This window comes from Podarcis filfolensis (genome assembly GCF_964270895.1).
Source record: "Podarcis filfolensis genome assembly, chromosome: 14".
Classification (NCBI taxonomy): domain Eukaryota; kingdom Metazoa; phylum Chordata; class Lepidosauria; order Squamata; family Lacertidae; genus Podarcis; species Podarcis filfolensis.
The window spans coordinates 19,220,692-19,242,922 of NC_139616.1; the positions used below are offsets into that span (position 1 = coordinate 19,220,692).

General features: G+C 43.1%; 1 protein-coding gene across 2 annotated transcripts in view; it reads right to left on the reverse strand.

Annotated features, from left to right (window-relative positions):
- AGBL1 (AGBL carboxypeptidase 1) overlaps window positions 1-22,231 on the reverse strand; it is a 413,737-nt gene that overhangs the window by 201,046 nt on the left and 190,460 nt on the right. For both annotated transcript variants that reach the window (XM_083586327.1, XM_083586328.1), the window contains exon 19: window positions 17,794-17,923. In XM_083586327.1, coding sequence (XP_083442453.1) covers window positions 17,794-17,923 — 130 coding nt within the window. The remainder of the gene's footprint in view (window positions 1-17,793; window positions 17,924-22,231) is intronic.

A 22,231-nucleotide genomic window follows, 5' to 3' on the forward strand; every position in this document is an offset into this window, starting at 1 on the left:
GAGTCATGCACATATTTTCTGGCTCAGTCTCCAGTTTATGCATTTTGGAAGTAAGCCTCTATATTGTGTTCAATTACCTGGTATTGGCCCCATCTGAACAACTGAGTTTGTCATTAAAGAAAGTGGCTGCAGATATATAGATACAGATGATATAGATATATATGGATAGATATGATTTGGCTCTAGTATTACTTCCAAGCCCCTTCATGGATCACTGCCTTGCCATGGCGAAGGGGCTTGAATAACTCAGAGAAGTTATGAGCTATGCTGTGCAGGGCCACCCAAGATGGACAGGTCATAGTGGAGAGTTTTGACCAAACGTGATCCACCTGGAGCAGGAACCGGCAGGCCACTCCAGTATCCCTGCCAAGAAAACTCCATGGACAAAGGCAACAGGCATATAAAAGTTATGACGCTGGAAGATGAGCCCCTCAGGTCGGAAGGCGTCCAACATGCTACTGAGGAAGAGCGGAGGACAAGTACAAGTAGATTAGCTGATGAAGCGGCTGGGCCAAAGCCGAAAGGACGCTCAGTTGCGGATATGCCTGGAAGCGAAAGGAAAGTCCAATGCTGTAAAGAAAAATATTGCATAGGAACCTGGAACGTGAGAACCATGAACCTTGGTAAGTTGGATGTGGTCAAAAATGAGATGGCAAGAATAAATATTGACATCCTGGGCATCAGTGAACTAAAATGGACGGGAATGGGCAAATTCAGTTCGGATGACCATCATATCTACTACTGTGGGCAAGAATCCCGTAAAAGAAATGGAGTGGTCCTCATAGTCAACAAAAGAGTGGTGAAAGCTGTACTGGGATGCAATCTCAAAAATGATAGAATGATCTCGATACGAATCCAAGGCAGACCTTTTAACATCACAGTAATCCAAGTTTATGCACCAACCACTGGTGCTGAAGAAACTGAAATTGACCAATTCTATGAAGACTTACAACAGCTTATAGAAATGACACCAAAGAAGGATGTTCTTCTCATTATAGGGGATTGGAATGCTAAAGTTGGGAGTCAAGAAATAAAAGGAACAACTGGCAAGTTTGGCCTTGGAGTTCAAAACGAAGCAGGGCAAAGGCTAATAGAGTTCTGCCAAAAGAACAAGCTGGTCATCACAAACACTCTTTTCCAACAACACAAGAGACGACTCTAACACAAGAGACATGGACATCACCAGATGGGCAGCATCGAAATCAGATTGATTTCCAAAGATGGAGAAGCTCTATACAGTCAGCAAAAACTGGACCTGGAGCTGACTATGGCTCAGATCATCAGCTTCTTATAGCGAACTTCAAGCTTAAACTGAAGAAAGTAGGAAAAACCACTGGGCCGGTAAGATACAATCTAAGTCAAATCCCTTATGAATACTCAGTGGAAGTGAGGAACAGGTTTAAGGATTTAGATTTGGTGGACAGAGTGCCTGAAGAACTATGGATGGAGGCTCGTAACATTATACAGGAGGTAGCAACTAAAACCATCCCAATGAAAAGAAAATGCAAGAAAGCAAAGTGGCTGTCCAACGAGGCCTTACAAATAGCAGGGGAGAGAAGGCAAGCAAAATGCGAGGGAGATAGTGAAAGATACAGGAAATTGAATGCAGATTTCCAAAAAATAGCAAGGAGAGACAAGAAGGCCTTCTTAAACAAGCAATGCAAAGAAATAGAGGAAAACAATAGAATGGGAAAAACCAGAGATCTGTTCAAGAAAATTGGAGATATGAAAGGAACATTTCGTACAAAGATTACCATAATAAAAGACAAAAGTGGAAAGGACCTAACAGAAGCAGAAGGCATCACGAAGAGGTGGCAAGAATACACAGAGGAATTATACCAGAAAGATATGGATGTCTCGTACACCCCAGGTAGTGTGGTTGCTGACCTTGAGCCAGACATCCTGGAGAGTGAAGTCAAATGGGCCTTAGAAAGCACTGCTAATAACAAGGCCAGTGGAAGTGATGATATTCCAGCTGAACTATTTAAAATTTTAAATGATGATGCTGTTAAGGTGCTACACTCAATATGCCAGCAAGTTTGGAAAACTCAGCAGTGGCCAGAGGATTGGAGAAGATCAGTCTACATCCCAATCCCAAAGAAGGGCAGTGCCAAAGAATGCTCCAACTACCGCACAATTGCACTCATTTCACACGCTAGCAAGGCTTAAGCAGTATGTGGACCGAGAACTCCCAGAAGTGCAAGCTGGATTTCGAAGGGGCAGAGGAACCAGAGACCAAATTGCAAACATGCGCTGGATTATGGAGAAAGCTAGAGAGTTCCAGAAAGACATCTACTTCTGCTTCATTGACTATGCAAAAGCCTTTGACTGTGTCAACCACAGCAAACTATTAAAGAAATGGGAGTGCCGGATCACCTCATCTGTCTCCTGAGAAATCTCTATGTGGGACAAGAAGCTACAGTTAGAACTGGATATGGAACAACTGACTGGTTCAAAATTGGGAAAGGAGTACAGCAAGGCTGTATATTGTCTCCCTGCTTATTTAACTTATATGCAGAATTCATCATGCGAAAGGCTGGGCTGGATGAATCCCAAGCCGGAATTAAGATCTCCGGAAGAAATATCAACAACCTCAGATATGCAGATGATACAACCTTGATGGCAGAAAGTGAGGAGGAATTAAAGAACCTTTTGATGAGGGTGAAAGGGGAGAGCGCAAAATATGGTCTGAAGCTCAACATAAAAAAAATGAAGATCATGGCCACTGGGCCCATCACCTCCTGGCAAATAGAAGGGGAAGAAATGGAGGCAGTGAGAGATTTTACTTTCTTGGGCTCCATGATCACTGCAGATGGTGACAGCAGTCACGAAATTAAAAGACGCCTGCTCCTTGGGAGAAAGGCGATGGCAGACCTAGACAGCATCTTAAAAAGCAGAGACATCACCTTGCCAACAAAGGTCCATATAGTTAAAGCCATGGTTTTCCCAGTAGTGATGTATGGAAGTGAGAGCTGGACCATAAAGAAGGCTGATCGCCGAAGAATTGATGCTTTTGAATTATGGTGTTGGAGGAGACTCTTGAGAGTCCCATGGACTGCAAGAAGATCAAACGCATCCATTCTTAAGGAAATTAGCCCTGAGTGCTCACTGGAAGGACAGATTGTGAAGCTGAGGCTCCAATACTTTGGCCACCTCATGAGAAGAAAAGACTCCCTGGAAAAGACCCTGATGTTGGGAAAGATTGAGGGCACAAGGAGAAGGGGACAACAGAGGACGAGATGGTTGGACAGTGTTCTCGAAGCTACAAACATGAGTCTGACCAAACTGCGGGAGGCAGTGGAAGACAGAAGTGCCTGGCGTGCTCTGGTCCATGGAGTCACGAAGAGTTGGACACAACTAAACAACAACAAATTACTTCCAAGCTCACACAGCTACTTGCACTCATAGCTTTGTTTAACCATAAGTGGGACATTGATTGTATGTTATTTATTTATTTATTTATTTATTTATTTATTTATTTCACCTCCTCTTTGAATATCGAACAGGGATTTCATAGCCTCGGTCCCATTCTGAGATAGAATGCCCAGTTCCGCTGGGTACCAATTACCTGCCAATTTAGTGCACTCCTAACAACTAAAAAGGATCAGACATTATTCACCTAAAATACAACTTTCCACGTTAAAGAAGTGCCCAGGAAACCTCAGTGTGCCAGACAGCTGGACCGCTTAAGCTTCCCCAGTTTAACATTTTGCATCTGAGAGATTTGTACAGGCAGATCTGTAATGATAGGGCCATTATTGGCATGCTGAGAGACAGGGAGTCCCACTTGCCAGTGCAGGATTATACCAGATCATCAGATGGAAAGTGTCTTGGGAGCTTCAGCAGAATTTAACCTGTTTCAGCTGAAAGCAGCAAGGCTATTGGCAATGGGAGAATAATAGCTGTCTTATGGACTGTTGCAGTTTGTTGTTTTGTTTAATGACCTAGGCCATAGGAAGCTGCCTTCAACCAAGTCAGACCTATTGATCCATCTAGCTCAGTATTGTCCACACTGACTGGCAATGGCTCTCTGGGATTTCAGACAGGGGATCTTTCCTAACCCTGCCTCCAGGAATTAAGCACGGGACCTTCTGGACTTAACCAAGACTCATTCTGATAGAACACTGCTGCACAGGTTTGCCTAACATTTTACATTTTACATTTTACCCTGCGACTTTACATCTACTGCTGCAAGGTCAGAAATAATTGTCATAACTGAAATCACTGAAGCAAAAATACAATGTCTTATAAGACTGTGACTAGGCATCCTTTGTGCCTGCTCAGTCCGCTGTCGTTGGTGTTAACAACTGATGGGCAACTTCAAGGTCCTTGATCTCCTTTCTGAAGGCTCATTATCTTTCAGCTGGTCTCGGACCAGGCAGCCCATAAATGAAGGATGCCTTCAAAGATGTCTCTCCTCTGTAAAGTAAGACTCATGCCCACCTTAAGGGATAGCATCTTAATTCTAGTTCAAATGCATGTACATCCACGTGCAGCAGGAGCAGACATTGTGGTGGGGCAGTGCTGCTGTGACATCAGATTTATCTGCAGAAGGTCCTAGCTTCAATCCCCAGGATCTCTAGGCAGGCGGGGAGACACTCCCTGCATATGAACCCCCTGAAGAAGCTCTGCCAGTCAGTGTTGACAATACTGAGCTATAATTATTTTATTATTATTATTATTATTATTATTATTATTATTATTATTATTATTTAATTTGTACCCCGCCCATCTGGCTGGGTTTCCCCAGCCACTCTGGGCAGCTTCCAAAAATATTAAAAATACATTAAAATGTCACACATTAAAAACTTCCCTAAACAGGGCTGCCTTCAGGTGTCTTCTAAATGTCAGGTAGTTGTTTATCTCATTGACATCTGATGGGAGGGCATTCTACAGGGCGGGCACCACTACTGAGAAGGCCCTCTGCCTGGTTCCCTGTAATTTGGCTTCTCGCAGTGAGGGAACTGCCAGAAGGCCCTCGGCGCTGGACCTCAGTGTCCGGGCAGAACGATGGGGGGGGTGACGCTCCTTCATGTATACTGGACTGAGGCCGTTTAGGGCTTTAAAGGTCAACACCAACACTTTGAATTGTGCTCAGAAACGTCCTGGGAGCCAATGTAGGTCTTTCAGGACCGGTGTTATGTGGTCTCGGCGGCCGCTCCCAGTCACCAATCTAGCTGCCACATTCTGGATTAGTTGTAGTTTCCGGGTCACCTTCAAAGGTAGCCCCATGTAGAGCGCATTGCAGTAGTCCAAGCGGGAGATAGCTAGAGCATGCACCACTCTGGCGAGACAGTCCGCAGGCAGGTGGGGTCTCAGCCTGCGTACCAGATGGAGCTAGGTGGACAAGTGGTCTGGTTGGATATAAGGCAGCTCCCTGCATTGCTGTGACACCTTCCAGAGAATGGTGTCCTTGCTGCTTACGGGGGCAGGATGGAGCAGGGCAATGCTGAGGTTGGGCTGCACAGGTACGCTGGTGGGAACCCGCACAAGGCTGACTTCGCTACTGCTCTCCCCCTGCATCATCTGGGTAAGCAGCAGCAATGCCGCTGTCACCACCTAATTACACCGGCCATGCAGAGGGGCACTATATGTGAATGTTTGCTTCCCTTCCCTGCAGTCTGCCCACCTTCGTAACTGCCTATCCAGAAAAGGAATGGGCTGCTAAATCTGTCGCTTTACAACCAGCCACCTTGAGGATGCAAGACACAAAAGCTTTCATTTTAAATCAAATGAAACCGGACTCTTGTATAATAAGCACAAATAAATCGACTATGAGATTAACCATCCTATGGTCAGTTTAATCTCCACTGTGCAGGAGTTGAGGGGGCGGGAATCATTCAGCCATGTGTAATGGAGGAAGGCTCAGGCTGTGATCCTTGGTGTGAGAATTGAGGTGTTTGTCATGCACTCCACAGCACTGTTGGGATGGTTGGAAGCAATTGGGTTGGCAGGCTCTGGAGGAGGAAGAGGAGGAGGAGGAGGAGGAGGAGGAGGAGGAGGAGGAGGAGGAGGATTGTGGGAACCTGGGTTGGAGGAGAGGGATCTCCCCTTCCCCTTCCCACTTTGAAAAAGGGAACAGAGATGCTGAATCGCCCCGCTGACCTTCCTGCAATGCAGAGAGCCTCAGGAGGGCTTTCCTCAGCCATGGGGGGAAGCAGAACAGGAGATGACAGAAACTGAACAGGAACCTGAACATGAGGGGGCAGACTTGTTGCCTAGAAATAAGCACCACCTTCACAGATGGGAGCAGACCCACCCGCCCTGAAGAAGTGCACACTTGCAATCTCAACATTCCTACAAAGCAAGAGAGCCTCACAACTGAGCTCACCACACCTGATTTTAAAGGCTCGGTGAGAGGGTATTGGAAACTTGTTTGGACATCTTTGTTGCTTCCGTCCAGTTCTAAACTTCTTGCCTTGCTCCTGAACTTCCAAATTGTGACTCCCGAGCACTGTGTCTGCTGCTGAGCCTGTACTGTTACTTGCCTGAAGAAAGGTCTCTTTCTTTCTTACAAGTGGGAGCCTCTGTCTGTGTGTGTTGGGCAGGAGCCAGCAGAGTGTTATAAGTATTACACAAGACACACGCAAACTATCCCCACAAGCCTGTTTGCTCCCTCAGCTTTTAATCACATCTTATTAAGCACAGATTAAATTCATGGTCCCCTAATAATTGCATTTGCCAAAGCTTTGCTCCCCCAAGCCATTTGCTTCTGTTGTCACGCCTGATTATGGCACCTTAAAGACTAACAGATTTATTGTGGCATAAATTCTGTAGCCTAAAACCCACTTGATCAGAAGTCCAGATGTTCTAGACCACAGAAACTTATGCCGTAATAAATCTGCTACTCTTTAAAGCTCCACAAGACTCCCTCTATTTGTTTATTTATGTAACAAACTAAACATGGCTTCCCCTCTGGACGTACACAAGAGTGCCCCTATCTTCACCTGTCAAATGCTGGCACATATGACTTGGTACCTGTATCAGAGCTATGGTGCAAGCAAAGCACCTCTGATTTAATCCAGTAGGAGGCAGTGATAAGCCATGTGGACTTCTGTCCACAAATTATTAAAGGGGCATATGAACAGCAAAGAGTTAAGATGGGCAGCAATAAGAAGGCTACACCATTAAATATCTCAAAATTCTATAGCTCATAAAAATGACACTTGGAGCAACTTGGTATATATAATCTATTAGCAGAAAGTGCCCAGTGCTGCTCGGGTATTCTAAGAAACAAAACAAAAAAAAGTTATTTTAAAATGGATAGTGTAATTTGGGTTGTGTGTATTGGTCTACCATCTTGATTCAAAGTGGTGCTCAGCATCTAGACATTGACAAAGACCACTGCCTGCCCCTTGGGAAACCTTGTGCTGAATTTGGCAATGATATCTCAAGGTGTGGATGAACCCACAGAGAACAGACAAATGGACAGACAGACAACCCACTTTCCAAAATGGTGTGGTCTACAAATGTACCAAACTGAGAACTGATTTTGGGGGGCGGTGTCCCTTCAGAATTTGTACTAATAACGTTAGGTGGTTTAGGAAACTACAAAAGCTTACTCATAATTTTGAACAGATTTACAGGAGTATTTCTTTCACATTTTGGTGATAACTGTTGTGTATTTTATCCAGACTCATTAAGGAAGCTGATCCTCTATTGGTTTGGTAACTTTCTGAGCAGTGGTTCAAAAATTATTAAGGTTTCCATGTTCCATTAAAGCCCAAGGCAGCAACTACTGGTAAATTAATGTGGTATGTGCACATTTCATTTTTAATTAAACAAAAAAAATCCCAGTGTCTGCAGTCAGCCACATAGTGGGCACTATGTGCAATATCTACGGTATTCATTTAGCTATGGAATATGATAGTAAAGTGCAGTAGTCAGATGAGGAGTGGCCAACCTTTTGGGGCCCATGAGAAGGTGCTGTGAGTCCTGAACAAACATACCATACTTTTCCGTGTATAACACGCCCCCATGTATAACACAACCCCTATTTTGGGGGACTCAAAACCTAGTATTTTAACAAATTTCCTTTTAAAAAACCCCAGGGAAATTCATTTATTAAAAACCCTGCTGGCTGAAGGCTAGAGTTAAGGCTATATTGTTGGCTCAAGCACCGCAAAGCTTAGAAACTGGAAGTTAATGCTGATGCCTTAACAGATGTAACCCTGCGATCAGCAAAGGTGTTGCACAATCTTGCTGTTCCTTGCATCAGTATCTGGCAGGATGGTTCAAACACTGGGAGATGAGGGCCTCTTCTGATGCAATAGGAGTGAGACTGGTGGTACTCCTCCTGACCTGCTACATGAAGCTCTGTTTCCAAGCACTGTCATGATGGGTGATTGTGCCAGTAATGAAAAATATCAAAGCAAGTTTTGAAAAACAGTTCGTCCATTTAAACAGACAACACAAAAGGTGAATCTTGGCAGTGTGCAGGCAGTCAATATTCTGATTTTTAACAGGAATGAATTGCTTAATGATTCTGATTTCAGTGCATTTTAGGCCAGTGCCTCTCCACTCCCCACCACCCAAAAAGTGCTCACAGGAGCTCACGTCAATTCCAAGTTAGTCAACTGAGCTCACAAGGCAACCACAGAAGTCTTGCAGCATGCCTGCTGGCAAAAATCTCAACGTGATAGCAAATGGACATTTTGTTCTTGTTCATCATGCGGCAGTTCCCAAACCAGAATCAGAAAGCTGAACTGTCAAGTCATTCAGTTTTGCTTTGGGACTTACAGTCCTGACTTCGGGACTTCAAAGCAATCAATCATTTGGCATCAGTCTGGCATCAAGCAATTGGAAGACAGGCAGGCCCTCCCATTGGTCAAATTTGAATTGCTAGGTTAGGGCTCAGTAAGGTGCTGAACCACAGAGTCAAAACGGTTCCCCATCCTGGTCTTAACCCATCCTGCCAGCTACTGATGTAAGCCGTAAACAGGCTTGTGCCAATTCTCAGGAAGATTCATCTGCAAGTACAGGAAGACACGGGACCATTGCTCCGTGGCACAGCAACTGCCTTGCAAGCAGAAGGTTACGGGTTCAATCCCCGACATCTCCAGGTATGGCTGGGAGAGACTTTCTGCCTAAAACCCTGGATAGCAGCTGCCAGGCAGTGTGGACAATACCGAGCAACATGAACCAACATCCTGACTCAGTATAAGGCAAAGTGGGGCATTTTTGGTTCAAAGCACTCCATCCTCCCTCACTGAACTTGGGCCTGAAAGACCAATAAAAGGTTTGGCCAGGTGGAGAGGGATGTAAGCAAGAACAATTTGTGACATTACACGACAGAATTACTGATCACAGGGCACACATGGTAGTTAGCTTCCTGGCTTTGGAGAGATTGAGACAACATGAGATAACCTTAACTTGAGTCTTCAATTGGCAGGTTTGTGTGTGTGTTTTCACTATTGGATATTTTTCTCTTCTGGGTACAGTGTCCTGGGCAGAACTTAGCAGAAAAGTCTGCCAGGCCTGCAGTTCCTTTCCTTCCCAGGAAAAAGTGATCAACAGTTCAGCTGCTTGCCCTATCGAAAAGCTGTTAGTTTCCCTCTTTCTTTTCCTTTGCTCCTTTAAGCTGCCATTCCCGCTTTGAAGAAATGGGAGATGGGGGGGGGATGCTGCCCACATGTCACCAGGACAAATGAGACCAAAGTACTTCACTGAAATCGTTTGGCTATTGGTGAACTTGGTTCTGTAAGCTCCCTTGGAAAATAAGAGGTTTACTTCCAAAGCAAGGAGGAAAGGTGTGTGTGAGAGAGCATGTATAAACTAAAATCAATGAACCCTTCAAAGGCAGGGAAAATTCAGTTCTCCAACAGCCTGTCATGTTCTAAAGGCCAAGAAAGAGTGAGACAAAGGAATCAATAGCTAAGTCTAAAGCTAAGGTTTGCTGAGAGCTTGCAATGGCCTTTGCGCAAAGAGACGCAGCTCCAGGCCCTTCTGGACTCCAGGGAGTGAAGGCAGATGGAGGCCCAAAGGTAGAGATGGAAGGATCTGTCAGTTTCAGTTCTATCTTTTGCTCGTTTTCCCAATCTTAAATTCCGTTCTCTACATTTCAGCCACAGTTTGCAATTTTTTGTTTTTAAACCCTCATGAAAATTCACCAGAAATTTTAGTGCAAATTTCTCCTAATAAACACATTCTGGGTATGCACTTTTGACTAATGGAAACAATTTTGCAGGCAGCTTCTTCAAATATAATGTATGTTATTTTTACAAATATGTTGTTTTTTTATGCACACTTGACCCTACATATATGCATCTTTCATAAACATTGTTTGTGAATTCAAAAGGATGGCTGTGCTTGAGTTCTCTTTTTTTTTTTTTTTTATAATATATTTATTAAAGTTTTCAAATAAAGCATATATTAGATAAGCACTTATCATTGTCCATTTAACATCTCTCAATTGTTACATGGGACTCCCCCACACCTCCCGCATACACTTACATCATTATTAAATTAATTTCAAACAAATTATCATTTACCTCATCTTAATTAATAATCTTAATTTGGTTTGACATATAATTCAGCCTTAAATCTAATTTAATGGTAGACAATTGTCTGCACTGGCATCCAATTCAGCACTCAGCCAAATTACAATATTTTTGTAAATAAATCTTAAATTTCCTCCAGTCTTCTTCCATCCTTTCTTCTCCCTGGTCTCGAATTCTGCCGGTCATCTCGGCTAATTGCATATAGTCCATCAGTTGCATCTGCCATTCTTCCACAGTGGGTAGCTCCTGAGTTTTCCAATTCTTGGCAATTAATATTCTTGCTGCTGTTGTTGCGTATAAAAAGAATGTTCTGTCCTCTTTTAACACACTCTGGCCGACAATACCCAGGAGAAAGGCCTCTGATTTCTTAGTAAAGGTGTATTTAAACACCTTTTTTAATTCATTATATATCTTCTCCCAAAAGGCCTTCACTCTAGGGCAGGTCCACCAGAGGTGAAAAAATGTTCCTTCATTTTCCTTACATTTCCAACATTTGCTATCAGACGAATGGTATATTTTAGCCAGTTTAACAGGGGTCATGTACCATCTATACATCATTTTCATCACATTTTCCTTCAACGCATTACATGCAGTGAAGTTCAGCCCAGAGGTCCACAACCTTTCCCAATCTTCAAACATAATATTATACCCAATATCCTGCGCCCATTTTATCATTGTTGATTTTACCATTTCGTCATGTGTGTTCCATTTCAGCAGCAAGTTATACATTCTTGAAAGTACCTTAGTCTTAGGTTCTAACAGTTCAGTTTCTAACTTTGACTTTTCCACTTGGAATCCTAGCTTTTTGTCATTTTTAAACACTTCTTTAATCTGAGCATAGTGTAACCAGTCTCGCACTTTATCTCTCATCTTTTCTAAACTCTGCAATTTCCAGTTGTCACCATCCTTTTCTATTATCTCCCAATATTTTGGCCAGTTGGCCTCCATATTGGCTCTTTTCCGAGCCTTAGCCTCCAGGGGTGACAGCCACCTCGGAGTTTTATTCTCCAGTAAGTCTTTATATTTTGTCCAGACATTAAAAACTGATTTTCTGACAATATGGTTCTTGAAGGCCTTATTTATCTTAGCTTTATCATACCATAAATATGCATGCCATCCAAACGCATTATTAAAACCTTCCAAATCCAAGACATCCGTATCTTCAAGAAGTAACCAATCTTTTAACCAGCAGAAAGCTGCAGCTTCATAATACAACTTTAAATCTGGCAGGGCAAAGCCCCCTCTTTCTTTCGCATCTGTTAATATTTTAAATTTGATTCTGGGCTTTTTGCCCTGCCAGACAAATTTAGAAATATCTTTCTGCCACTTCCGGAAGCACTCTGTCTTGTCTACAATCTGCAATGTCTGAAACAAAAATAACATTTTTGGCAATACATTCATCTTGATGGCAGCTATTCGGCCTAACAAAGAAAGTTTTAATCTTGACCAACTATCCAAGTCTCTCTTAATCTCTGACCAACATTTTTCATAATTATCTTTAAATAAACTCAGATTTTTTGCTGTTATGTTTACCCCTAGGTATTTAACTTTTTTAACCACATTTAGTTCTGTCTCTTTCTGAAGCTGTTCCAACTCAATATCTGTCATGTTTTTCCCCAAAACTTTAGTTTTTTGCTTATTTAGCTTAAATCCTGCCACTCGACCAAAGTTTTGAATCAGTTGTAGTACTCTTTTCAAACTAGACTCCGGCTCCTGTAGTGTCAGAACTAGGTCATCTGCAAAAGCTTTAAGTTTATATTGTTTCGCTCCGACCTGAATCCCTTCCACCAACCGGTCCCCCCTAATCATATTCAGGAGCACTTCCAGAACCGAAATAAACAGTAATGGGGAAATCGGGCAGCCTTGTCGTGTACCTTTTTCAATTTTAAACTCTTCTGTAACCACATTGTTAACTATCAGTTTAGCCTTTTGTTCTGAATATATTGCCTCAATCCCGTTCTCAAACCCCCGTCCCACTCCCATTTCTTTTAAATTCCCCTTCATAAATTTCCAAGAAATGTTGTCAAAGGCTTTCTCCGCGTCTATAAAAATTAAAACTGCTTTAGTGTTTATGTTTGTTTGTAAAAGTTCCAATATGTCTATGATGTTCCTTGTGTTAGTAAACATATGTCTGCCCGGGAGAAAGCCTGCCTGGTCTTTATGGATTATCTCACTTAAAACTTTCTTAAATCTTCGTGTCAAAACATCTGCAAATATTTTGTAATCCACATTTAAAAGGGAGATGGGACGGTAATTCTTGAGTTGTGTCTTTTCAGTTTCTGACTTTGGAATCAATGTGATAAATGCTTCTTTCCACGATTCAGGCGCCTTCTTCCCCTCCATTATTTCATTACTGATCTCCAACAAAGGTTGTATCAAATAATCCTTCAATATCTTATAGTAGTTAGAGGTCAGTCCATCTGGCCCTGGTGATTTGCCCTGTTTCAGACTCAGGATGGCCTGTTCAATCTCTTGTCGTGTTATTTTGCCATTTAAAATTGTTCTATTTTCTTCTGACAGCTTTGCTAATCCATTTCTCTCCAAAAATTGTGTAATCTCTATTTCATCTTGTGGCCCTTGAGTATATAACTTTTTAAAATACCTCTGGAAGCACTTTCTAATCTCTCCTGGGTTCTGAATGTTCCTTCCTTCAACCTCTAAGTTTGTTACTGTATTTAATCTTTGTCTCCTTTTCAACTGCCAAGCTAGCAGTTTCCCACATTTATTTGCCGATTCAAAAGTTTTTTGTTTCATTGTTTTAATCTTCCATTCTATTTCCTGATTTATCAGCTTGGAATATTGCGCCTGATAAAGTTTAATTTCTCTCAGAATCGGTTGGGACTTCGGGTTAGATCTTAACTTCTTCTCCAACTCTTTGATACTTTCCAGAATTTTATCTTTCTTTTCATTTTGCAGTCTTTTCTTTAAGGAATTCTGTTGAATCAAGAACCCTCTCATCACAGCTTTACTTGCATCCCAGATAGTTCTTTTTTCCACCGTAGTGTTCAAATTAATCTCAAAATAGTCCTTTAAGGTTTTTTGGGCCTTCTTTACAATTCTTTGATCTCTAAACAGGCCATCATTCATCTTCCATCTAAAGGAGCCGATTGGGATCAATGTCATATCCATTCTCAAGGCGTTATGGTCGGAGCATGTTTTGGGGCAGATTTCCACCTTCCTCACCTTAGGTGCCAGACTTCTAGTTATCCATATTTGGTCGATTCGTGTCCAAGTCAGTTGAGCTTCAGAAAAGAATGTTCCTTCTCTTCCCAGGGGGTTTCTAACTCTCCAGATGTCAACCCAGTCCATATTGTCAGTCATTTCAAAAAAGGTCTTAGGTAGTCTTCCCTCTTTAGTAATGTTCTGGTTCTGTGACTTATCCATATTTGTTGATACGACCCCGTTCATGTCCCCCATCATGATGACGTTGTTGTAATCCAGATAATCCAGCATGATCTCGTGCAACTTCTTATAAAAATCCGATTTTCCTTCATTTGGAGCATAAATTCCTAATATCAAAATTTTTTCTCCTTGATACTGTACTTCTATTGCGAGGATTCTTCCACTTTCATCTTTAAAAAGAAATTTTGGTGAAAGGCTCTCTTTTGCATAGATCACTACACCTCTCTTTTTAACTGTATCCGATGATATAAATTCTTGACCAAGCCTTTTATTTATTAACACCTTTCTATGGAGCCTAATCACATGTGTTTCTTGTAAGCATATAATGTCCAATTGTTCCTTTTTTAAAATATGAAAAATTTTAGACCTTTTTTCGGGACTGTTACAGCCATTTATGTTCCAACTCAAAAGCTGCAGAGACATCCTGGATAGGTCTGGTTATTCTTTCTGGGGTGGTACCTTGTTCTCCGGTCCTTGAGGATCCGAGGGGGCGGGCTCCCCTGGAAGTTCTGGCGCTGGCAATCCAAGTCCTTTGTGGAGGTCTTCTCCGTGTGCTCCCAAAAACTTGTCTCTATCTTCCACTGTTTTGATTTTGATCTTTCTCCCTCTGTAGGTAAAGGATAATCCTTGTGGAAACTCCCACCTGAAGATAATTGCGTTGCTTCTCAACAGTCTTGCCAATTCCGTGTAGTTAGATCTAAGGTCCAGCAACTGCTTAGGAATGTCCTTGTAGATTTCAATTCTCTTGCCCAAAATGTCTAGTGACTTTTCGTAGTGCAGGCCCAAAATCTTGTCCCTTTCCTCCTTTGATCTCAGTGTTATCAAACAATCTCTGGGCTTCTCTGTCCTTCTGACTCTGCCAAGCCTGAAAGCAGATACAATTTTAAAGTCTTTTTCCTCTAACTTCCAAAACTTGGCAAATTCCTTAGTTAGAAATTCAATAAAATTATCTTCTTCCACCTCTGGTATTGACCGTATCCTCAAGTTGGTCTCCCTGTTTCGCAGTTCTGTCATCAAAAAGTAAATCTGATGTTCTCCAACTTGTTTGCTGAGTGGTCTTACTTCTTTCTCAAGTTCTTCCAATCTTTGACTAGTATCTTCAGCCAGTTTACGATTTTCACCTACAGCCTCCTTTAATTCTCCAATAGACTGGGCATTCTGTGCAACTTGTCCAGTCAGCTTATTCAAGCTTTCTGTGTTCTGTTCAATTTTAGCTGTATGCAAATCAGCCTTCTTGTCCAGAGCCTCCAGTTTCTCCAAAATTTTCTCCAAGACAGAGCTACTTGTCCCTGAAGCCATATCTCCCAGGTGCAGCTCCTCTGTCTCACCCTCCCCTGCCTGTATTAGGGAGGCCGCCTCTATGTCTGGAGGCAAAGTGGAAGGCAAGGCCGGCACAGAAGATCTACGCTGTGAGGCTGCAGATAAAGTTAGAGTTGTTTGTTTAGTCCTTCCTCTTCTCCTTGCGCCACTCATTCCAAAGTTATCTGTAATCCAAGGTCCATCCAAGTTGTTCCCATGAGAAAGCAGAGTCCCAGATGCAATAGTCAAACAGAGGCCGGGAAAGGGAAAGTAAAACAAAGTCACTGCTTTAAGTCCAAAATCCTCTAGAGGGAGCTTAATACGTCTTCAGGGAAAAGATCAAATCCAAGTTAAACTTATAAATTTAAATCCATGTCTATCGCCTCCACAATGTATTATTTTTAGCAGAGTAAAACTTAAAGCAAAACAGTGTTTCTTACAGTGCCTTGACTGCAACAGTTTCAAAGTATCCAGTTCCAACTCAGAATGTTTCAAAACCTAAATTCAATGTATCCAAAGTTGCAAACTGGTGCTCATCCAGGCAGCTCCAGCACCAGAGATTCTTATTTATTTTATAATCCACTGGTGCCACAGAAGAAGAATATCAGTGCACCCCGAATATGACCAGCAAAAGTCAATAGCTCAAAGTCTTTCACTCAGAAAACTGCTTTAACAGGGTGCCAGCATTTAGTTAACGCATAACTTTTTGTCTCCACTCCTCCTGCTCTTTGCTTAAAGTTCAGTATAGCGGGAGATGGGCTTCCTGCTTATCCTCACTCCGTTTTCAGCCAGATTTCAACTTTTTTAAAAAAGTTTTAAAAGTTTCATAAAGTTCTCAAAAAGTTTCAGAAAGTTGACAAAAGTTTCAGAAAGTTTTCAATGTCCAAATTTACTCACGGGTTGTAGTTTCCAAAGTTCAGAAAAGTTGCAGGAAGAAAGGACAGCGCTGACCGGCAACAGCAATGCGGCTTCACTTCGCTGTTTGCGCAACGACCCACAGCGCCGCTACCCCCTCCGCGATCCGGAGCCCCTTACGGGGTCCCTTCAACGTTTTGGGGGCTGCTTCTGGCGCCCGCCGGGTCCCGAGACCACAGGCTTCTGCCACCTGTGGTTTTCCTGAATGGGTCTCCGCTTCGCCGTAGCGGACGACCCGTTTACAGCGGAGCTCCCTTCTCCTTACTCGGAGAAGGCAGCCATTACCGGTCGCGCCGCCTCCGGAAGTGCTTGAGTTCTCATATTGTTTCAGAAAGTGCAAATTTCATAGATTCACATTTAAATGTGTCAGGGGCTGGACTGAGGAGGAATGGTGGGGGCCACCACCCCTTCTGAACCTTCCCAAGAACAGGAGGACAGTATAGATTTAGAACAGTGGTCTGCAGAAGGGCATGGTTCAGAGGCTGCAGAGAGCAGAGCTGGGAAATATTGGAAGAGGAACAGCAGGAAGAAGCAGCAGCACCAGGGGAGAGACAGCTGACAGACTCAGTGTCTTTAGAAAGCATTCATAACCCCCCTTCTCCCAGGACCAGACAGGCATGGAGGGTAGTACAGCAGAGAGCTCAGCGGCAGAAGGCTCAGATTAGCCGACACAGGACTGATGTAGAGTAGGGGAGATGAAGGAGGGGGACTGCAGTTAGAGCAATGCCATTTCTAGAGAGAGACCACATTCTTTTGTCCCTCGCTGTGATTATTGAATAAACTAATTGGTAAGAACTCTTCTCTTTTTATCTGCTTCTCTGCTGCCACCAGAGGAGGGTTCTGATTCCCCAAAGCCTGACAAAATGTGAACATAAGCAAACTTCCCTGTCATCTCTACCCACGGGTATTTACATTTGTGGGGCCCTTCCTATCCCATATTTGCATAGGTGGGCTTAGTCAAGGGAACTTTAGCTTAGCTTTCACAGAGGCTATACCATGGATGGAAAGTCTGTAATTTAGTGGAAGAGCACATGCATTGCATGCAGAGGGTCCCAGATTCAGTTCCCTACATTTCCTTGTTGGTTTATCCATGTATGTCTTTATCTAGTCATTTTCATTTATGCATTTTAATCTGCTCTTACCTAAGGCTGACTACAATATATAAGCATAAAATCAACAAAAGATCCATAAAACATCATTAAAACCACAAATAAAACCAATATCAATCAATACTGACTAGTTAAAAGAGAGGGAAATCTGATTTTTCTTTTTAAAAAGTATTCATGAAAGTTCATTGGCATTATACTGTGAATTTCTGCTAACGAAACAATTTTTGCAAAACAATCTCCCCTAATAAAATGCTCTCTTTTTTTTGGTCATTGCTTAACTCACTTGAGCTCAGTATATGCATTTTTTATACACATTTATAGGCTGGAGAACTGTACTGTGAAATTCGAAGAAGTGCAAATTTCAAAGGAGGACTGTCTTTTGGTACATGTATTGTTTCTGAAAGTGCACAGTGGGTTCGTTTGCCTTTAAATGTGAACTAAATCCAATGTATCTTTCCACTCGGACCCCATGTTGTGGTGGAGGGCCACAGGTCCCCCACCTCTGCAGCAGAGGTAGATAATAGTCTAAGGATAGTTGGGCAAAGAAAATATGAACGACAAAGACTCACCACTGGAGTTCGGCCTTGAGTACTGAGATAGTAAAGGAGGCCCTTTGTGTGGTAAATGGTGGGCTGGCATGCTGGACTGGGATTCAGCCATCGCCTATTCAAATCATCCGCGCTTAAGGAGCATCGTTGGCTAGAATCAAAGAAGAAGAAGAAATCTAAGAATGAAAAAAGAAAAAGATTGAAAACCGCAACTCGGTAATCCTCACAAAAGGTGTTGAGAGCCAGGGCAGGCTTGGCTACTCACACTGTTCTTTATTCCTGCACACTTTCAATTTTGATGGAATTGAATGAAGTCAAATCTCCAGAGTTGTTTATTTTAGAAGCTTCATTTCTGTGCTGTATTCATTATCACTTTCTTTGCCTGCTGAGGCATGTACTGTTGGACTTAACAATATTAGGGGCAGTCTTATTTTTACAGTGAGAGCAATATATGTAATTCAAAAAAAGACTCTTTATTGTAAAATACTTTGCAAACATCCGTACCTAAGAGATGCTACACAGGAGTGTTGCTTTAAATAGCTCCCTGTTGGCTGTATAATGCGAGCGGGGCTCTATGGTGACGCATTTCTCCCCAGGTACAACTTGACCAGGGCTGAAAATTGGCCTCAGATATCCTGAAATATATACTAAACTTGCAGATATCCAACGAAGCTGAATACTGGAAGCTTCAAGACAGATAAAAGTACTTCTTGACATAGCGGAACTATGAAACTAGCACCCATAGGAAGCAGTGGTGGCCACCAACTTTACAAGAGGATTGGACCAATTCATGAAGGATAAGTCCAAGCATAATCTTCAGCCTGGGGGCCACATTCCCTGGTAGGCAACCTTCCAGAGGTCATGTACCAGTGGCAGAGAAGGTGCGATCCAAAAGTGGGGAGAGCATTGGAGGTGGTTCTTACCTTTGATCAGTAGCTTGTACATTCCAGTCGTGCAAAACCCAGGTTTTCAGAGACACACACACCACACATCCCTCCATACTCCTTGCATACAAGCTATTGGCTTTATCATACTTCAATGACACATTCCAACCAAGCAAAAGCACTCAAGGGAGGGTGTGGCCTGTGAGAGGGGGTGTGGCCTGGAGAGCATTATGGCCTGAGTTCCAAAGGCCAACTAGGGAGGCTAGAGGTAGCTTTTGGTCCTTGGTCTTCAGCTCCCACCCCTGCTTTAACTGCAGCATCCAGAGTGTTTGAACTGGGAGTCATTTGCATAGCAGCTTATGTAAACCACTGCTGGATTATATAGCCTTTCTGTTGTGTACAGCCAGAAGGGGCTCTCCAGTTACTATATCCAAATCATTATCTAGTTTTGTAAAATATTAATGGTCTGTACTGAGCACAAAGTTACAGGCTTTTATAGATTGCCAGAAGTATTGAGGGTTTTATTTCTCATTCTGCATAAAGCAATTTATTACATACTTTGCCGTTTGCTTTGTTTTTATAATAATGCCTTAATTTAACACCTTTTTTTAAAGGAAAGGCAAATGTGCTTGAGGCTTTCTTCATTATTATTTTTTTACAGCATCACAAGCTCCACTAGAGCATTATTCCTTTCTCTCAACTCTCCTTCTTGACCCTGCAATTTTAGTCATCTGCCCCCTTACAATGCATGCTGTAGATAGTAAAGCACTTGCAGTTTCTCATCCTCAGTGAACTGGAATCTGCTATTAATGAAAAATGGTACATTCAGTACAGCTGGTGTCCATCTCATTCATACTGGCTGGGGCTGGTGGGAGATGTAGTCCAAAACATCTGGAGATGCTCGAGGGCAGCGGAAGCTAACGTCATGCCCTGCAGATGTGGCTAGATTCCAGCTCCAAACAGGCACAGCCAACATAGACAATGATCAGGATTCAGGAACCCATGAACCAGCCAGATAACTGAGTCAGACCATTGGTCCGTCTAGATCAGGATTATCTACAGTGATTGGCAGCAGCTTTCCAGGGTTCCAGACAGGAATTATTCCTAGCCCTAATTGCATACCCACCAAGTGTCCCAGAAAAAAAGGGACATCCCATATTTACATGTGAGATCGGGGTGGCCATTTTAGGTGTCTCGCCCAGGAAAAAGTGCTTTTCATAGAATAGAATCATAGAATTTTAGAGTTGGAAGGGACTCTCAGGGTCTTCTAGTCCAACCTCCTGCAATGCAAGAATCTCAACTAAAGCATCCATGTTTTTTGGGGGGTGAGAGGGAAGAACAGGTCTCATGACTCGCCTGGGAGCATGTCCTGGAAGATGCACATCTGAGGTTTTTTTATCTGAAAAGGTTGGACAGTATGTACTTGGAGATTGGAACTGTGAACTTTTCCATGAAAGCAGATTCTCTACCAAGAAGCTAGAACTTCTTCCTTCTTCCTCCTCTTCCAGTTTGTGCCAACAACCAAGCAGAGAAAAAAGGAAGATTCCTATGTTCCTATGAATTTGATCCTGTTATTGTTGTTGTTGATGGTGGTATTTCCCCACAAATAAACAGCTATATCTTTGTGGGCTTATTGTCAAGGCTCAATTACCAGAGCCACACTGAGCTGAGGAAGATGTTGTCAATATGCATTCACAAGCTGCTGTACAAGACAATGGAAAACAGGAAGTTGCCTTATATAGAGTCCAGCCATTAATCCACCTAGCTCAGTATTGTCTATAATGGCTGGCAGTGGTTCTCTGGGGTTTTAGTCAGAAGTTTTTTCCGATTCTATCTGGAGATGGTGGAGATTGAACCTGGGACCTTTTGCATGCAGAGGAGATACTCTGCCACTGGGTAAAGGACCCCTGGATGGTTAAGTTTAGTCAAACTGGACTATGGAGTGTGGTACTCATCTTGCTTCAGGCCAAGGGAGCCGGTGTTTGTCCACAGACAGCTTTCCAGGTCCTGTGGCCTGCATGACCAAACTGCTTCTGGCACAACGGAACACAGTGACGGAAGCCAGAGTGCACGGAAAAGCCGTTTACTTTCCCACTACAGTGATACCTATTTATCTACTTGCACAGGTATGCTTCGAACTGCTAGGTTGGCAGAAGCTGGGACAGAGCAAAGGGAGCTCACCCCGTCATGCAAACTCAAACTGCCAACCTTCTGATTGGCAAGTCCAAGAGGCTCAGTGTACCTCACCATCTCATGTCCAAGGGGGCAGTGGCTTCATGGGCACCAGGTGACAACCTTTACGAGCCCCATTGGGCTCATGGGAACCACACTGGTGATCTGGGTTAGAGTGTTGAACCTGGGCTAAAATCCTCAGTCAACCAAGAACCTCACTAGGTGCCTGGGCCAGTCACTGTCTCTTAGCCTACCCTAACTCCCAGGGTTGTTGCAGGGATTAAATTAGGAGGGGGGAGAACTACAGATGCTCCCTTGAGCTCAGGTGGGAGATAAATGCCACAAATAAATAAATGAACCACTGCCTTGTGGTGATGGTGGGGGTTAAGTTCTCCTTGGGAATGTGATGTGCTTCTTTTAAGGTGGGGAGGAAGAGCGATGGCTTCTTGCTCCTTTGTGCTTCGACTGAGAACACGGCCCAGAGATTCCATAATGTGCCAACACAAAGCTCTCCTTCCCCTTGTTCCTTGGCAGGAGCCATTTAGCCGCACATTGCATTGATGCTGCCCCATGCTGCTCCAAAGGCATCCTGGTGTGTACTTGCATCTCTTTCCCTTCTATAGATATTCTTGCCCACTGCCGACACTGCTTTCCTCACTCTTATTAGGATGTGCAGTGAATTGCAAAGCGGCTCTCCAGCTATCAAACACAATATGTCCCTTTAGATTTTTATAGCTGGCTGTGCCCCAGGTGCTATTATTATCAGTCCTAACATCACTCACTCCATATGATGGGCCCTGTCTTTCTAGTTATCTGTAATGGGCAGAAGATTTTGGAATCAGTTTTATCTCCCTGCTGCAGCGGCATTTTCTCCCTAAGAAGTGACTCGTGACTCCCTCCTGCTCTCTTTGTCTCTCTCATTCTCTAGTGTTTCATTCTCTTCCCTTTTGTATTATGCCTACTGTGGTTTTTGGTCTCCTTATCGGTGTCTGCATCTGAATTTGTCTTTGTTTCCCTCCCTCCCTCCCTCCCTCTATTTGTCTTTCCCTTTCTCACTTAGTGTTTCTTTTGCTGAATCCTTCTCTCTCTTTTTTTTCTTTTTTATTTTTTTTAAAACACAAGTCTTTTCCTTTACCTGTAGCCAGTTCAAATGTCAATCCTATATACCAGTCCTCACCAACCTGGTGCCCTCTAGATGAGCCACATTCACACCTTACATTTAAAGCACTGTGATACCACTTTAAACACAGCCACGGCTTCCCCCAGAGAATCCTGGGAAGTGTAGTTTGTTAAAGGTGCTGAGAGTACCGGTAGTTAGGAGACCTCAACTCCCCTCACAAAGCTACAGTTCCCAGAGCATTTAATAATCTATCCCTCTGCATGGGAAACTCTGGGACTTCAGT